At 51.8% G+C, this 17,396-nt stretch overlaps 1 protein-coding gene across 1 annotated transcript in view; it reads right to left on the reverse strand.

The window, feature by feature from the left end:
- Nucleotides 1-17,396, reverse strand: part of lama5 (laminin, alpha 5) — a 75,026-nt gene that overhangs the window by 15,971 nt on the left and 41,659 nt on the right. Inside the window, exons 19-59 of the mRNA XM_085345198.1 lie at nt 17,325-17,377; nt 17,030-17,135; nt 16,863-16,962; nt 16,476-16,632; nt 15,816-15,954; nt 15,172-15,305; nt 14,865-14,968; nt 14,583-14,736; nt 14,348-14,511; nt 14,136-14,244; nt 13,763-14,059; nt 13,431-13,557; nt 12,770-12,909; nt 12,535-12,650; nt 12,245-12,453; nt 11,785-11,986; nt 10,665-10,809; nt 10,413-10,553; nt 10,061-10,222; nt 9,469-9,576; nt 9,268-9,351; nt 8,816-9,046; nt 8,601-8,714; nt 8,383-8,513; nt 8,036-8,116; nt 7,429-7,643; nt 7,242-7,342; nt 6,659-6,842; nt 6,096-6,236; nt 5,868-6,019; nt 5,673-5,783; nt 5,170-5,281; nt 4,911-5,084; nt 3,484-3,680; nt 3,285-3,404; nt 2,371-2,525; nt 2,172-2,301; nt 1,985-2,087; nt 1,790-1,903; nt 1,496-1,678; nt 477-619 (exon numbers count right to left, since the gene is read on the reverse strand). Of these exons, the coding sequence (XP_085201324.1) occupies nt 477-619; nt 1,496-1,678; nt 1,790-1,903; nt 1,985-2,087; nt 2,172-2,301; nt 2,371-2,525; nt 3,285-3,404; nt 3,484-3,680; nt 4,911-5,084; nt 5,170-5,281; nt 5,673-5,783; nt 5,868-6,019; nt 6,096-6,236; nt 6,659-6,842; nt 7,242-7,342; nt 7,429-7,643; nt 8,036-8,116; nt 8,383-8,513; nt 8,601-8,714; nt 8,816-9,046; nt 9,268-9,351; nt 9,469-9,576; nt 10,061-10,222; nt 10,413-10,553; nt 10,665-10,809; nt 11,785-11,986; nt 12,245-12,453; nt 12,535-12,650; nt 12,770-12,909; nt 13,431-13,557; nt 13,763-14,059; nt 14,136-14,244; nt 14,348-14,511; nt 14,583-14,736; nt 14,865-14,968; nt 15,172-15,305; nt 15,816-15,954; nt 16,476-16,632; nt 16,863-16,962; nt 17,030-17,135; nt 17,325-17,377 (5,843 nt within the window). The remainder of the gene's footprint in view (nt 1-476; nt 620-1,495; nt 1,679-1,789; nt 1,904-1,984; nt 2,088-2,171; nt 2,302-2,370; nt 2,526-3,284; nt 3,405-3,483; nt 3,681-4,910; nt 5,085-5,169; nt 5,282-5,672; nt 5,784-5,867; nt 6,020-6,095; nt 6,237-6,658; nt 6,843-7,241; nt 7,343-7,428; nt 7,644-8,035; nt 8,117-8,382; nt 8,514-8,600; nt 8,715-8,815; nt 9,047-9,267; nt 9,352-9,468; nt 9,577-10,060; nt 10,223-10,412; nt 10,554-10,664; nt 10,810-11,784; nt 11,987-12,244; nt 12,454-12,534; nt 12,651-12,769; nt 12,910-13,430; nt 13,558-13,762; nt 14,060-14,135; nt 14,245-14,347; nt 14,512-14,582; nt 14,737-14,864; nt 14,969-15,171; nt 15,306-15,815; nt 15,955-16,475; nt 16,633-16,862; nt 16,963-17,029; nt 17,136-17,324; nt 17,378-17,396) is intronic.

A 17,396-nucleotide genomic window follows, 5' to 3' on the forward strand; every position in this document is an offset into this window, starting at 1 on the left:
CCTTAGGGATTAATAAAGTAATCTGATTGTGATAAGGACCTCTGATGGAAACACCTAGCACTGACCTCCAGGACTAAAAAATCAAATGAAAACCTGCAGTTCCTCTGATGTCCAGCAGAGGCAGCAGTGAGTCATTCCCATGTCAAAATTTTACATTCGAAATAAACATGTTTACAGCCTCATACACAAACTGTTTGGCCTCTATAGACAGGTGGGTGCTGACACAGGTGGCTGTAGCTGCTAGCTGTCGGCTAGGCTAAACTGGACCTCTGGACCGTGTTGTTGGAGTCTTTCGGAGCATGTTTAATGACATCATGTGACCAATAACACGGCTGCTGTGAGGTCACTGCACTAACACAGCGCCCAACTCAGCACTATGAGCAGGTATCTGTGATAACCAAGCTAGCTAGCAATAGCATCCAAATATGGCCACATATTTGGCTCTGTCCATCTTTTTATACAGTCTGTGGGTGTACCTTGTTGGCAGTATTGCGCGCCTGCTCTATGAGCTGTCGGATGCGGTTGATGTTCTCGGAGATGTTTGGCATCTGAACAGAGTAATTCTGCAGGTCGCCCAGCCTCTTCAAGAGTTCAGGAATAGCTTCACCCAGCCTGTGCACTGCAGACAGACAGACAGACATTTACAGCTCATGTCTCACCAGCGCCCCCTACGTGAGTGTTCAGGTAACATCCAGGCCTTTTTACCTGGTTGGAACACCTTTCAAAGGCAAACAAAATTAATGTCTGACACTCAATTTAAAAAATTACAATCTGAGATGTGCAGCTCAAACAGAACCACGGCCTAACCTTTGGAGGGCTCAGCGACCTGATGAATGATTAGAGACGAGTTTCATTTGTGGTTCCTGAATATTAGATGTCTGTCATTAGTCGCAGTTTTCAGTTTGACATGCTTTTATTTTGGTGGAGCTCATAAATAACCCCCAAACAGTTGTGGCAGGTGGCACCTTTGAACTGTTCCTGTAATTTGGTGTTATATACATAAAATCAAATTAAATAATTCATCATTTCTTTCAAACTGCTCATTTCTTCCTAAAGTCCTGAAATTCAAAGACATTCAGGTGAGTCGTGCTCTGGACAGTTCAGACGTTTGTGGAATTCGTCCGTCTTATTATTTTATATAATGTTAGTTCTTCGTTTGATTGTTTGAGTATGTTGGGTCTTCGTTGGTTCAGTCCCGAATTTTTCTTAGCTTTTCATATGCTCAAACATTATCTCTGTGTTTGGTTGCTTCCTGTTTTATTTTGAAAGACTCATGCTTTGTATTTGGATCTACTTCCTTTTGCCATTTGTATTTACTGTCTCTGGCTCGCTCCAGCTGTTTGGAATCTCTGTGATCAGTCGGATTTTGGATCGATTGTTTTGATTTATCAGGATTTAATCTCACTTTGACCTCAGTTTCTGCGTCTGCCTGTGCTCGGGTCTGAAATCTTTCGACCATCCCCACAGCGCATGGCAGCGAGCGTTTATCACTCACCGGTGTTGTTGGCGTCCATCAGGGCGGTGTTGATGTCCTCGCTCGTGGCGTTGGCGTCTCCGTAAGTGTGCTGCCATTCATCCAGCTTCTCTTTGATAGGACGCAGGGTGTCGTTGATGCCGGTGGCCGTCCTGTTTGCCTTAGCCGCTGTTTGCTTGGCTTCGTTGACCTGTGCACTGATGTCTGAGCAGCACAGAAGAAGAAGACGACAGGAAGCCGTGAGCGGTGAGGAGTCACGTGGGAAACCTTAAATACCCAAATTGTGTAAGCGCAACGTGTTTTAAACAGTCGTACTTTTGGTGGCGTTGAGGTTGCTCTGGAGCGCCTCCAGGTCCTCGGTCAGTTGAACCTGTTTGGTTTTGGCGTCCTGGAGCCGGCGCTGAGCATCTTCCAGTCGTGGCCTCAGAGCTGCAGCAGAAAAACGAAGGTGATGCAAACTGAAGATGAAAGGGTTCATTTATGAATCTCTGCAATCCAAACTGGGCTTACTGGTGTTCAGGTCATCATTCAGCTTCTCCACTTCATCCTTCAGATCCATGCTGTGGTTCTTCAGAGACTCCGCCTTCTGACCGAGGTTCTGGCCCTTCACGCTCTGAAAACAAGACCAACACACTTTCAGTTTCGGTTTTTAAAGTCACCTCAAAGGACAAACTTGTGATTTTGGTTTTTTTTTTACCTCTAATGTGCTGTTGGTAGCCTCGCTGGCCATCTTGGCGGCCTCCTCGGCCTGCTCGATGCTGACGACGATCTTGTTGTACGACTGCGTTACGTCTATGAATCCGTCCTTCTTTGTTTCTGCGATCAAACTGCAGACAGACGCACACAGCTTTTGGTTTGGTTTCATGAAGCACAAGAACTAAATGTCGTACACCTACCTGGACAGGTTCATGGCCAGGGCGCCGAGTAGCTCAGCGTGCTTCTCCGCCTTCTCCACCAGCGGGATTTTAGAGTTAGTCTGAGACAAATTCTGAACCTTTTGGGCCAGCAGCATCCGGGCGCCATCCAACTGAGCTGCAAGGTGCTCGTACTCCTGAGGGAGAGAAAGAGCTGAAGGGGACGTAGCCTGGTCAAGGGGAGGTAAAGACCTAAAGAAGAAAGTTTTTGATCTTCAACAAGAATTCTGATTCTGAGCCTGCCAGAGCAACGAAACAGTCCGAGCTCCAGCCTCAGATCTGTGAGCTGTAACCAGCCATGGTTCACCATTAGCAGGTGTTAGCATGTGTTAGCACTGTTAGCAGGTGTTAGCATGTGTTAGCACTGTTGGCAGGTGTTAGCACTGTTGGCAGGTGTTAGCATGTGTTAGCACTGTTAGTAGGTGTTAGCAGGTGTTAGCACTGTTAGCACTGTTAGCAGGTGTTAGCACTGTTAGCAGGTGTTAGCAGGTGTTAGCACTGTTAGCAGGTGTTAGCAGGTGTTAGCACTGTTAGCAGGTGTTAGCACTGTTGGCAGGTGTTAGCATGTGTTAGCACTGTTAGTAGGTGTTAGCAGGTGTTAGCACTGTTAGCACTGTTAGCATGTGTTAGCACTGTTAGCAGGTGTTAGCAGGTGTTAGCACTGTTAGCAGGTGTTAGCAGGTGTTAGCACTGTTAGCAGGTGTTAGCAGGTGTTAGCACTGTTAGCAGGTGTTAGCACTGTTAGCAGGTGTTAGCACTGTTAGTAGTTAGGACGTAGATTCCGGCAGACTGAGAACACTTTGAGGGCTGAATCACGGCTGTGCTGAAGATGAAGCGGCCCCTGTAAATCTGTGACGCATGCACACACAGACAAGTTTAATGTGTGACATTCAAACCTCTTTGGAGTTCTGCACCATGGACCACACGTCGTTGTTGACTTGATGAAGGTGATCTGCAGACACGTTCAGCTGTTTTCTCACCTCGGTTGACTTCATCTGCAGGTCCACCACCCTCCTCTGACAGACAGACAGACAGCGGTTAGTCATCACTTGGTGTTCTCCACGTTCTCCATGTTCCTTCCTCTGCTGCTCTTACGTTGTGGTCGTCCAGGCTTTTCTCGTTGGCGTTGTTGATCTCGGCAGCTCTCGCCGTGTTGTTCACGGCCTCATTCAGGGCGTCTCGGAGGTCCATCGTGTCAGCGTGGAGGCGGGAGAGACGGTCACTGATGGATCGAGTTAGGTTGTCGTTTTCCTCGTGACGGTCCACCAGCTGCCTGCTGACCCGATCCAACACTACGAGAACACAAGACACAGACGGGCGGTCCTGTCAGCTCAAACACAAACCTGCTCATTAGCTTTTAAACGCTGAAGTGACATCAGCAGCGAGTCAGAGACATTTAATAAAACCATCAAACATCCAGATGTTGCAGCAGATACTTCATCCCTCGTTCTCGGGCAGGTGTGAGCTGGTTCACAGGTCCGACGAGCTGCTGGAAGTTTAACTCGTCGTCTGTGACCCTGATCTGATGTTCATGTCTTCTCAGAGCGCGTCTGGTTCCTCCTGACACTGTCGAATGTTTCATCCCGTTCTGCGAATTCTGCTTCATGCAGAGTTTGGGTAAGTTCGGTCTCTTCCTGTGTTAATGTCCTGGTTCTGTATTAGTTCTCTTGTTTATAGGGCTGCACGATTTTGCATAAAATGAGAATCACGATTGTTTGGCTTAGAATTGAGATCACGATTCTCTCACGATTTTCTTTTCCAGTATAAATATTTATTGCACTTATTAACTGCACATCAACTTCGTAACAGTTGAGACTGAACATAAAAACAACAAATGTCTCACGTTTTGTTGTTGTACTGCTTGAAATTCCGTCTCCACCGTTGCTCGACGCTGCGTGTACAGAGCAGGTAGTGCAACAATAGAAAAATAGTTGTGGGACGGCACTGTGCAGCGTTTGTCTAGGGTGTTGATCGTTTTCCTAAATCCCTCGTTTTGCACAGTGTTGATGGAGCCATATCTTTGGTCAGGTGATAAGTGATAGCCTCCGTGATGTCTTTGTGCCTGCGGGAGTTCGACAGGTATAGGGAAGCGCTGTATAAGGTTCCCGTTATTGATGTTTGGGTGGTTGACCGGGACGGATTTTCTCCTGTCACTTTCTTGTCATCCCTGACGTGCTCTCCGTTGTTTTTCCTGCTAATTTTAGCATCACACGGCACAGCTTCTGTATCACGTGGTATAAGGCTCCGCCCTTGTCATTTGTTGAGCAGGAAGAGTGAGCGCTTGTTTTCATGCAGAGTACGTCCCGGATCAAAATGCGCTACAATCGTCGTCTTTTTTTTAAAAATCGTTGTCATTTGGAAATGAGATCGCACATAAGTATGAATCGAGATCGCGATTTTCTAACGATTAATCGTGCAGCCCTACTTTCCTGTTTTACTTTGAAGGTCGTCTCTCTCGTCAGATCGGTCTGTGGGTTAGACTGAGCGTGCTCATCACAGCTGATTAAAATGAATAAACTTACGTTTCTCAGCCTCTGCCTTCTCTTTGTCGGCCATCTTCTTCTGACCTGTGCAGCTCCTGTGCCTCATCTCCCTCAGCATGGCCTGCACCTCCCTCATCTTCCTCTCCCTCTCCTCGCCATCCTCCTCTGCCTCCGTCTCGTTTAGCGAAGAACTGTTCGACCTCAGCAGAAGTTCTGTGGACACACAAGCACAAGGGTCCAAGCATCGCTCTGCCTCCTGTCAGGTCTTCAGATTTGAAACTCTGTTCTCACGCCGTACCGTTTATATTGGCGCTCACGTTCCCGAGGAGGGACAACACATCCTCGGCCCGCCGGTACGTTCTGTTTGTGCCACTGTGTAGCTCGCCGACCCGGCTGGTCATTGCCGACGTCTGGAAAAAAAGACAGCTGTCAGATTTTATGTGTGTTAATGACGCACGTGTGATACAAACCTGTGTGCTCTTCTTCCTGCTGCCTGTAAAACGTCGACAGACAGTTTGAACAAACGGAAACCGAACTGGCGTCGAGGAATCGTCGCCGTGAGTCTGGAATGTTAGCGTTAGCCTACGGCCCGGTGACAGGTCTGCATCATGAAGTCAGGTTTTTCCGATCACCCGTGAATGCACCACCGGAGACACAGCAGACCCCGCCCTCCTCGCTGCCCTGGCTCAGGATTAAAGCTCAGAGAAGAGCGGGCCTTTACAGGAGGCGCTCCCAAAGTGTGGATCTGGACCATCGGAACAATCGTGTGTGTGTGTGTGTGTGTGTGTGCGCGCTCCTCACTTTGTTCTGCAGCTCGTCGATGTCCTCACTGATGGTGCTGATTTCTGCCTCCAGCATGTCGGTGCGACTCAGGCTGTCTTGCAGTGTGTTGTTGTAGTCCTCAATGGCCCGCTGAATCATGGGAAAGTGAGTTTGATTAGTGCCCCTGCAGCACGGTGTTCGCAGCCTCAGGTGTGTGCTTGTGCGTGAACTCACAGCGGCGTCCTCCATGGACTTGTCGAGGCTTTGCAGCTGAGCCCGGGCCACGGAGCTGGCGTTCAGGCTCCTCAGCCGAGCCGACGCCGACAGGAAGTCGTCGTCGAGCCTCTCCAGATCCTCCAGCAGCACGACGACGCAGCTGTCGCACACTGAGAGAAAAACGCACACGCTGAGCTTCACCGGATTACAAACGCTGCAAAGAGCCTCTGAGTGTGTGAGACTCACGCTCGCAGTGGATGCCGTGCAGGTCCTCCGTCGGGACGCTGTACCTCTGCAAACAGACGTCACACTGTCGGCCCGTCATCCCGTCGGGACAGCGACACTCTCCTGTGCGCGGGTCGCAGTGTCCTCCTCTGCAGTCACACTCTGCAGGTGAGGGAGGGGCTTCAGGTTAAACACACCAACATGCAGCGCAGTGACTGATCAGGCCGCTGCAGCTGCCTCACACTGACAGACATCATCTGTTATTGGTCAGATGATGTCATTAAAGGCCGTCAGAGCCTTTAATGACATCATCTGACCAATAACATGGCGGCATGGTGTTAGCAGGTATCTGTGTGTGTGTCACGCAGTAGATGTTCCTGTGCTAATCTACCTGAGCTCTTGCTTTCTAACAGTCACATGCACAGGGAGGCTTCAGAGAGCAGCTTGGGGTCAGTATCACGCCCAAGGATATTTGGCAACCAGACTGGAGCAGGTGGGGATCGGACCGCCAACCTTCCCGCCAACCTTCCTGCCAACCTTCCCGCCTACCCCTCTTTTGTGTGATGATGTTTGTGTTTCCTCACTCTTGCAGCCGTTGGGTCCGTAGTCCCAGAATCCAGGAGCGCACTGCCGGCAGCTCGAGTCGCTCACTCCAGGCCTGCAGGCGCACTGACCGCTCTGAGGGTCACACGGCTGGACGAGCGCCGCAGCGGCGTCACAGTCACACTTACGGCAGCCGGAGCACGAGTCGAAGCCAAACGAGCCATCCTGAGAGGAGGAGTAACAATAATCTGAATGAGCATTTTAGAATAACATACGTGTTCTGAAACTGAGCAAACACGTCACCAACCGCAGGACTGACCTCTGACCTCGTTACATCATGAATCACCTGACCCAGCACGCCGTTTCTCCTCTTATACGGCTCGTTTTTTTGTGACTCATTTAGAAAAACGTATGTTTCCGTTGTATGTATGTTTTTAAAAAGTATTCACAGACCTCTTTCTGTCATCACTCTGTGACAGTCTGAGCTACATTCATATGTTCTAAAGATGGCGCCGCCGCGTGGATCACTGTCGACTCCTCGTGCGGCTCTAGACCACTTCCAACATGGCGGCCGTGTTTAAATGACAGATGTTGTGGTGATGTGACCTCAGAGAGCGCTCTCACCTCGCAGCGATCGCAGAGCGGCCCGGTGACTCCGGGCTTGCAGCGGCACTGTCCGCTGTGCGGGTCACATGACTCGGTTCCACACGGAGAGCAGTCACACTCTGCATTAGAAAGCACACACACGCTGAATCCACCTGCAGCCTGCACTGCCAAACCTGATCACGTGACCGCGGGACGCCGAACTCACGGGTGCAGTTTTTGGCGTTAATGGCGTCGCCGTAGTAACCGGGGGCACAGCTCTCGCAGCGCGGCCCGGCCGTGTTGTGCATGCAGCTGAGGCAGTGTCCCGTCAGCGGGTGGCAGTCGGTGAACAGCATGTTGGGGTCCGAGTTCCCGCTGCAATCGCACGTCTGACACCGGCTGCCCAGAACCACCGGGTTGCCGTAGAAACCTGGGGCACACCTGTGAGAGAGGCCGACAGGTGAAGCATTTTTAACTGAAATACCTGATGATTATGATGGATACACAGCGTGTGGCGTTTTCCTTCCTACCAGCATCATTAGTTTGTATATTTAACTTTATCATTCATTTCATAAAATTATTAATTTTTATTTGATTTCTTAATGACTGAGAACGTTTCAGGGTGATTTCAGCACCATCAGCCCTCACTTCATCCTCTGTCTGAAACAGGCTGTTTAAGCTCCTCCCCCTGCAGACCAACATTCTTTCTGATTGGCCCTCTTACATGGGTGGAGCTCCTGAACCCTGAGTATTTGGAGACGAGGTCGCCCGCTGACCTCACTGTGAGGAGCATGTTTAGTACGGACGTCTGGAGCGCGGCTCCACTCGTTTACCTTTCGCAGTTCGGTCCGGCGTAGCCGGGCATACAGCGACACTGCATGCTGTCACCTCTCTGCACGCAGCCCTCTGCAAAACTACAGACAGACAGGAAGGAAGAAGAGTGAAAAACTACAAATCAGGACAGCATCAAAGCACGTGGGAGACTCTTAGTTTGAAAAACAGGAAATGTTACTTGTGGCGTTCCTCAGGGCAGCAATGTGGGGCCTTTAACATTTTCAGCTTCCATATTTACTGATGACTAAACACTAAATGCGCCTGAATCTTAAATTCATGCTAAATTCCCAGTATTCCCAACAAACATACAGGAATGGGCTGAGGCATCGGGAGTGGAGGTACTGACTTGTTGGATGGAGCTCTCAGCGGGCAGGGGCAGCTGGAGCACGTCACGGCCTGACCATCCACGCTGTTGTTACCTAGGAACCCCCCCTGGCACGTCTCACAGTGGTCGCCGGCCGTGTTGTGCCGGCAGTTCTGACGGACAGAGACAAGAATGGTTAGAGATCCGTGACATCAGAGCGAGAGGACGTCAGGAGGCAGCGTGCAATCAGAGCTCCTCACCACACAGATCCCAGATCCATCCAAACACTGGTCCGAGTGTCCGTTACAGCTACAGGGAACACACTTCCCCAGGAACAGGCCGATGGTGTCTCTGTAGTACCCCGGAGCACATCTCTGCACACACACATCACGACCTTTAACCTTTATCCGCCATCACCGCCTCCTCTTTGCGAGTCACCACCCCAACAAACCCAGATCCAAACCCCGTCCCTCACCTGGCATGAGTCTCCCAGGTAGTTGGCGGGACACATGCAGATTTCCACATTGTTGGCGTGGCGTCCAACAGGCAGGCTCTCTGCACCCTCTAGCACGGCGCCACGCAGCGACACGGACTGGGCTGACTGGGAGTGCAGGGCTCGGATCTGCAGAGACTCCAGCCCGACCAGAACCATCATCAGCTCCTCTCGGGACACCGGGTTACCGGTCCGAAAGTGACGGAAACTTCCCTGTAAGCACAGGAAGGACACGAAGAAAACATCGTCATCGGCTCCGCTGTGAGGTCACGTTCTGACATCAGCTGAGTGACAGGTACAGGTGCACTAGCTGACCAGAGCTTACGCTGCACAAGTGTTTACAGGGAACCTCTAAAACGGCTTCCTGAGGCCTCTCATGGGGTCAGGAGTCAACAGCTTTCTAATATCACAGAAGAATGCACAGGTGACGTTACCTCAACGATGTGGACGATGCCCAGGTGAGGCTCCTCAGGGGACGAGTATTCTCTCTCCATGAACACCAGGGTCATCTGGTTACCCTGGACAACAGAAACAGGAAGTAAAGCTGTCAGCATGCTAACACACAGCTAACGCTACATATGAGAGGGCACAGGTGTGTGTGTCTGTGTGTGCACGTGCGTGTGCGTGCTTTGCACCTTGAGGATGATGTCGGGTTTCGGGGCCTCGGCGGGCAGAGGCAGCACGTCTCCTCTCATGGTCTGCGTGTGCAGACGGTACCTGAGATAGCCTCCGTAGGAGGAGACCTGTGCAGACAGGAGCAGATCAAAGCTCAGACACAAACAGAGCACCACGCGGCGTACAGGCTGATGAAACACAAAGCGCGGCCTGCAGTTTATCTGCGACAGATAAAACCTGCACGTCTGCTGCGCGCATGCAGGTTGCAGCAGGCTGCCATCTGAAGCCGGTCGTTGGAGCGTAACAGCGGGGGATTTAACCGTCAGAATAAAGGGTGACGCTTTCACACATGAAAGCTGCTGATCTCCGTCTGAGCCTTTGGTCGGCTGTGTGGGACGTGTCTGTAACAGAGCGAGGGATTCTGGGACTCTGTGAGGCCGTAAGCTTTAAAAACAGATCTGCACCTGGAGACGGCTCAGGCTCACTGCTGGCTCATCTTCACCCTCATCCTCTCTGAGTGCACACAGATCCATCAGATAAAGGCGTGTTCAGACTCCAACTACCCGCCCGGTTCTTACAGCACCTGACTGATCTTTAACTGGAATAACTCACCTTGTCTCCCAGGTAAGTGTTCGGAGCGTGCCAGTACAGCTCCTGATAAACATCGGGCACGTCGGTGATGTCGGCCTCTACCAGGTCCTGATCTGGATACACGATTACGGGGACTTCCTGCCTGTCGGCTCCCAGCAGCACCCAGCCCTCCATGTCCATGACCTGCAGAGACGACGCGGCTGCTGTGAGGCTCAAAGTCAGTAAATCAGTGAGCATGTGGAAACGTCACAGCATTCAGCAGCTTTCTGAAACTCTGTGAGCTCGAGTCAGGATCAGCTCGCTGCAGAAAAACTACCACAAACATCAGGTTGTGTTTAACAAAACAAGCATATTATGGGATGTAGACGAGCACCTCGGTGCGCCTCATGCTGGAGCTGTGGCAGCGGCCGGTGGCTCCGAAGCAGAAACAGCTGGTGCATCCTTTTGGGTTGGTCGGGTCCAAGTGGAACGTACCATCTCTGCACTGATCACAGCGAGGACCCTGGACGTTCTCCTGCAGGGGGAACACACACACACACACACGCACGCACACATACAGCAATGTCAGACACACAAACATGACAGACTCGTGTACGTTTGTGCGTTTGTGTACGTGAGTGCAAACCTTGCAGAGACACTGTCCTGTGGACGGGTCACACACTTCCTCCTCGGCCCCCGCCTCGTTGCAGTCACATGGTCTGCAGTTGGGGTAACCGTAGAAACCGGGGGCACAGCGGTCGCACTGACGTCCGACGATGTTGTTCTGACATCTGGAAACAGAAAACGTTGTGCCGAATCTCAGCTTCTATAACCTTTGACCTCTGTCTGTGTGTGTGAGCATGTACTCACATCTTTGTGGGATCAAAATTGGAAGTTTACCAGCCTTGTGGGGACCAAAATATCCGTCTCCACAAGTTTGAGGACATTTTTTGTGTCATGGTCACAGTTAGGTTATTGTGAGGTTTACAGTAAGCGTAATGAATACCTGACATGTGTGTGAGAAGTGAGGAAAGACACCTACAGCTGCAGTCTAGGGTAATAACACTGTTCACCACAAGGTGGTGCACTGGGTCAGCGTGAGCTTGATTACATTAGATCATTAAGAAGCTGTTCTCTTGTGTGATGGCAGCCTTAGGAAAGGAGGCGGAAGAGAAATGAGGTTATAAACAAAATAAACTTTAGAGCTTTTTATTGTCATTGTGCGGTTTCTTGCACAGTGAACCACAAAGGTGCAAAAGTAAAGAAAACAATATACAACGAGGAAAAAAAGCAAAATCTATGTATAGATATATGTGAGTAAACTATATACATGGTGTATGCGTAGAAACACTGAAACAGAAACATTGTGGGGCTGTATACAGGGCAGTTATATAATATATTAAATAAATAAGAGTGGAGGGGCTATGCTCATTTGGGGTGGGGATGGTAATTCCACTGAGACCAAAATGTTGCACAGAACAAGGAAAGACTGAGATATTGCACATGAGATGGGAGCAACATAGTTGATCTGCCCCCTGGTGGTGAAAACGTGCATAACGGACACGAGAGAGGTATCAATCTGAAATTGAGCTATCCAAAAAAACCTCGGAGTTTGTAAAATTATAGAAACTTCACAAAGAAATGTTGCAGAGGATCAGGCAGTCGGAAAGTTTAAACCTGGCAGCTTCAGAGAGCACACAGCCACCGGAGCGAGACAAACACACACAACCCCTCTTTGTCCTGAGGTCGCTTCCTGTTCGTCTTACCTGCACTGCCCACTGAGCGTGTCGCAGCTCACATCGGGCGCGATGATGCCAGCGTGAGAGCAGTTGCAGACCTCGCAGCCCACCAGCGGGTGGCAGCCAAACGTCTGAGGCTCGCACTCGGTGCATTCTGGGAGGACGGTCCTCGGCGGGCAGATGCAGTCCCCCGTCACCGGCTCGCACAACCTCGAACCGCAGTTACAGGCTGCAGGTGACACGGGAAGGTGAGTGAGAGCAGGAACACAAGGGAGCGAGACAGGAAAAACCCCACGCGCCTTCTTCACAGCAAAATAAAAGTTTTATGAATAAATAAGTGTGAATCTCGGACGCCGTCCCTGCAGCGTTTCATCGCGCAGCCTTACACTCGTCTGCACACTTCAGTTGTTCCATTTTTCTGCTTAAAGACGACTTGAAAATACAGGAAAGGTGAGATGGTGAATGATCTGTTCAGGCGAACACTCACGTCTGCAGTTGGGGAATCCCCAGTAACCCGTGGCACACGTGGAGCAGTCTCGTCCAATCACGTTGGGCCTGCAGCGACACTGACCGCCAAAGCGTTCGCAGGTGTCGCTCTCAGCTCCGACTTCGTGGCAGGCACAGGGCAGCGCGCCGTTGTTGACGAAGGCTGACAGAGATATGGCCGAGCTGAGGCAGAACGGCGAGGAGGAGGGACTGCGGGAGAGAGGAAGAGTTCACACCTGTGGGGATGACGCTAACACGCTAAACTACTGCCCAGCATCTTCACCCGCTCACCTGATGTAAAAGCTGTTTTGACCGCAGAGTCTGATGAAGTCGTAGGATTTGTCCAGCGGCTCCTCGCTCAGGTAGCTGGAGCTGTAGCTCGACTCAGGAACAACCAGCAGGTAATCCTGCAGACACGAGGAAGAACGTCAGCTGCTGCCTCATCTCCACCTCAAAGGAAAAAACTATCCCTGAACGTCATTCTGCAGCATCAAGCGTAGCTGTGATGCAGAGCAGCGACACTGACCAGCCACAGCGTCTTCCCCGCAGGTATCTGCACCGTGACGAGTAGCTCGTGGTCCGTCACATCCAGAATGATCTGATTCTCCGACACCAGGACGTCACGGCAGCCGTAAGCGTGAGGACAGAACGAGGCGTTGACGTGTCCTGAGAAACAGGAACAAAATAGAGCCAATCATCAGCCCCCAGCACCAGAAGCTGCAGTTCCTCTGATGCCCAGCAGAGGCAGCAGTGAGTCAGTCCCACAGGCTTCTAAATGATTTTAAGCCTAAAAGTTTGCATTATTGGGGGCGTGGCCTCTGTTACTGACAGGCGGCTGTAGCTGCTAGCTGTCTGTTAGCTTCACCTGACCTCTGGGCCTGTTTGTGCTGTTGGAGCCTTCAGGAGCATTTTTAGTGACATCATGTGACCAATAACAGGGCGGAGCTCCAGTTTTGATGCACAGTGAGATTCATGATTTTGATTGGATGTTACTGATTAGCAGGTATCGCTGTGTGTGTGATGCACATGCAGTCTGAACATGTTTCATTACAGCTTTGAAAACAGCCTCAAACTCCAGCCACAGGTTTATGTCCATCTTTTATATACAGTCTGTGGTGAGAATAACCTGACTAGCTTGTCATCACTGACGGTGATGCAGCAGATCCAGGATCAGACTGTGTCCTTACCCTGCCAGATCCGCCCCCCGTTAATGAAGACCTGTACGGGGTAGGTGGGGTGCAGAGGCTGGTGGTAGTGGAGGATGAAAACGTAGCGGCCGAGGGCATGGACCCGGGCAGAGTACATCACTGCATTCTGGGTAAAGGAGGCGACGGGAGAGGAATGATTACGGTGTCAGACACATTCGTGGGATTTTTATCGATCCTTTAAAATGTGTGCACGTCTCAGTCGGGTTCTGTAACTCCGTTATGTTTCACCTGAGATAAAAACGGATCGCGTGCGACGTCACGCATATCTAAACTAAACACCCCCTAACAACACGCCCCATCACCATCAGTACCTGCAGCGAGTCCAGCCGCACGTGGTCGGTGTTTTCCGCTCCGAACGGCGGTCTCTCCAATCCCATCCAGTCTGGCTCCTCTCTCAGAGGAGGCGCAGCAGCAGGGGAGGCGGGCTCCTGCAGGGTGGAGGAGCTCTGGCCCTCCTTCAGGAACAGAGAGTCTGACGGGGTCAGGAAGCGTGAGGGGACGCAGGAGGAGCTGTCAGGTGAGAAGTGTCCGTGCGTGCCGATGCAGTGGACGCGCGGGGCTACGTGCTCCATGCTGAACTGCTGTCTGGACACCAGGTACACTTTGTGCTGAAACACATGTGCAACACGCATTAGGATCGAGCTGATCAGGTGACCGATCATGTGATGCGAGAGTGACTCTCACCAGGAAGAAGGTGGCTCGGTCAGCGGTCAGCTGGATCTCTGCGTCTGAGGAGAGGGAGAAGACCGCCACTCTGTTCCGCTCGTCGACGGCCACGACTCGACACAGGAAGCTACACACGCACGCACGCACACACATTTAAATGACTTAGCATGAGGCAGCGCGCTTTCAAACACGTCCTTCTCTGTAGTGGGGGGAGGAGCCTTGCAGCTTACCTGTATCTGCACTGCAGCAAGGTGACTCTGTGTCGGTGCGTTCTCGCTCCCGGCACGTTGACAGTGACGGACAGCGTCTGAGGAAGCTCTTCTTCGCTGGAATACTCGAGGACCAGGACGTAGTCGCCCGGAGACGAGAGGCGCCCTCGCAGCTCGACGCTGATCTGCGCAGAAACCGAAGACGTTAATTTAACCTGCACGTTTCACCTGTGGACACATTTCACGGCTGTCTTACATCCAAACCGCTGCAGACGGCCATGTCGGGGTGACGCGGGGAAACCTTCTCGGTCGGGCAGGGGCGGGGCAGGTGGTTGTCGTTGCGGCAGCTGGCATCGTTGCCCGAGATGGAGGGGAAGGAGTCCAGAGACAGGTACTTGTAGAGCAGACAGCTGAGAGAGAGACACACACATCAACGCATCTAAACATCTGCTCCTCCCTCCGGGCTCGCGCCAGGGATGTGTGTAAACACGACGCTACAGAACCACTAACAAAAGATGAATGACGTGAGCGTATTTACTTCTGGCTGGCGTCAGGGGCGGGGCTGTAGGTGCAGGGCTCGCTCACTCTGATCTGCAGGATGGGAGCTTCGTAGTAGGCGCTGGGCAACAGCACCAGGTAATCCTGCAGGATAGAGCAGCAAAAGTCATTCCCTGTGCACACGTGGTGAGGGGAGCAGCACGGAGGCCTCCTCACTGGGGTGGCGGTGGGTTGCAAAGTGGTTTACAGGTGTGCAGCAGCAGCTTACACAGCCTCATTCTCAGAATTACAAACAGCTGAGCCATGATTTGTCACCACCTGTGTATTTGCACGTGTTTGCGTCTCACCAGCAGGACTCCCTCCGCCTCGATCACCACGGTCCAGGTTCCCGGGTTCAGCACGAAGGGCTCCACAAAGGGAACGTTGACGAAAGTCGGCTCCACGCTGGGAGCGAAGACGATCGGCTTGGACTGTTCGGAGCCTTGGACACAAACCGAGACGTTAGGAATGAGCACAACACGCATTCCTCCCCTCTGCTGCTCTGCTACTCAACTTCTACTGATACTTTCATGCGATTGGTGGAGAACCTACCTCTGCGGCTGCCCTGATAGGCTGTTATTTTACCCTTGGTGGTGGTGCCCTCAGAGCTTATGTATCTGAGGATGAAACGAGTCAGATAGACGTCTGCCTCGCTCATATAAACCTGAAGCCTCACCGCAGTCTACGAGGACATCGTCCAAACAGAGGACAGGAGGGAGGGGAGAGGGAGGTTGGAGGGCAGACAAGATCAACATTTGTCCTCAAATCCCTGAAACCTGCACTGATCTGTGGCCCTGAGGAAAGACACGGCGCCGCCACCACCAGCAGCCAAACGCAGCCGAAGCGCAGAGACCGAAGCGTCGCGAGGAAATCGAGAGAGAGTAAGAAGACTTCCCACCTCTCCTGATTCCTGCGCTGCCATGGAAACACAGAGTCCCCTCCCAGCACTTACAGTTCCCGCAGTGGTGGCTCCGGCCGTCCTCCACGACCGTCATCCGGCCCCAAACATCCGAACCTCGCCGGTTAACATAACGCAGCACCACAAAGAAGACGTCCGGAGAGTCGACCGACACCGACACCAACACCTTCGACTACCAAGGGAGCAGAGAGCAGGACGAGGAGCAAAGTAGAGGATCAGAGGAGGCGCACAGAGCGGAGGAAAGAGAAGGAGGAAGACGAGGGGCAGGAGAAGGAAGAGCAAAAGAGACGCTGAGTAAAGGAGGCAGAGACGACAGAAAACACCGACACAGAAACCAGGACAAAGCGACATAATACAGTCTGTCTGCTACGCTCACACGGGACAGGAAGCAAACATTTGAAATGCATGCAAGAGCTGAGACGCAGTCCTGCGACATGTCCCAACAACATGCAGCTGGGCCACAGTAACATAATTACACAATAACTGCACACACTCACACATTATTTTAAACAACGTCAATCAGATCCTTCCAATAAGGATGAAAAACATCCTACAGCTCATGTGTGTCTGCTGTTCCTCTGCCGTCCAGCAGAGGCAGCACTGAGTCAGTGTTTGGTGGATAATCTTCTCTACAATCGAGTTTGCACCATTAGGGGTGTGGCCAACAGAAAAGGTCAAAGGTTATGGTCCTACCTGAATTGGGGACATCTGAGCATAACCTCTCCAGCTGAAGTTGGGGAACTCTTGGGGGTTGTAGCCGAATCTCACCGGCCGGCCGTCCAGCATGCTTCCCTCCTCAATCTCAAACTTCAGGTGATGGAGGTCAGGGAAGTAGTGATCCGGACGAGGTCTGCCGGCACAGGAAGTTCAATGAAGTGAAACGCACAGGCATGCTGGGATGAAACACGGACTGAAGAACTACAGAAACTCAGGCCGTGACGACCCGAGGCAACGACAGACATCTCTACATTTAACCACATCTGTCTGTTACAGGAGACTAGAACTATGGGAAATGGAGTCCTAACTTAGCTTCACTGCAGTTAAACTTCCTGAAATCTGTCTGAGGTGTGCTGAACTCACAGGTTACACTTTGGCCCCTCCACGCTGGGTCTGCAGCGACAGTGGCCGCTCCTCTCGCCGCACGAAGGACCCACGGCGCCACCGATGTCACACTGACACCCTGAAAAAACAACAGGTTAACAGCTGAAACAGCACACCTGTACCTGAGTGCTCAGAGCACCGCTCACCCCGGCAGCCAAAGTAGTCGCTCTCCTGCAGGTTGAAGAAGCCATCTTTGCAGGTGGAGCAGGTTCCGCTGCAGACGTTGGGCTTACAGTGGCACTGACCGCTCTCCTGCACACACCAACAAACCATCTCAACCATTAGCATGACAACAGCAGCAGCCAGGACTTTATTAGAGAAAGGGAACGAATACAGGAAAAAAAAACCCAAACAGGCAGCGACCTCCTGCAACCGCTCACCGACCAATCAGTGAACAAACATTCACTAACACCACAGGTTACCTGAGGTCAGCTGACTCACCTGAGCACACTCGGCCACGGCGCTCACCGTCCCCGCCACGTTACACTCACAGTCTGCAGAGAAACAACCTCA

The sequence above is a fragment of the Diplotaxodon limnothrissa genome, linkage group LG20, assembly GCF_057381915.1.
Source record: "Diplotaxodon limnothrissa isolate DT_005_m linkage group LG20, D_limnothrissa_male_GT1.1, whole genome shotgun sequence".
In the NCBI taxonomy this organism is placed as follows: domain Eukaryota; kingdom Metazoa; phylum Chordata; class Actinopteri; order Cichliformes; family Cichlidae; genus Diplotaxodon; species Diplotaxodon limnothrissa.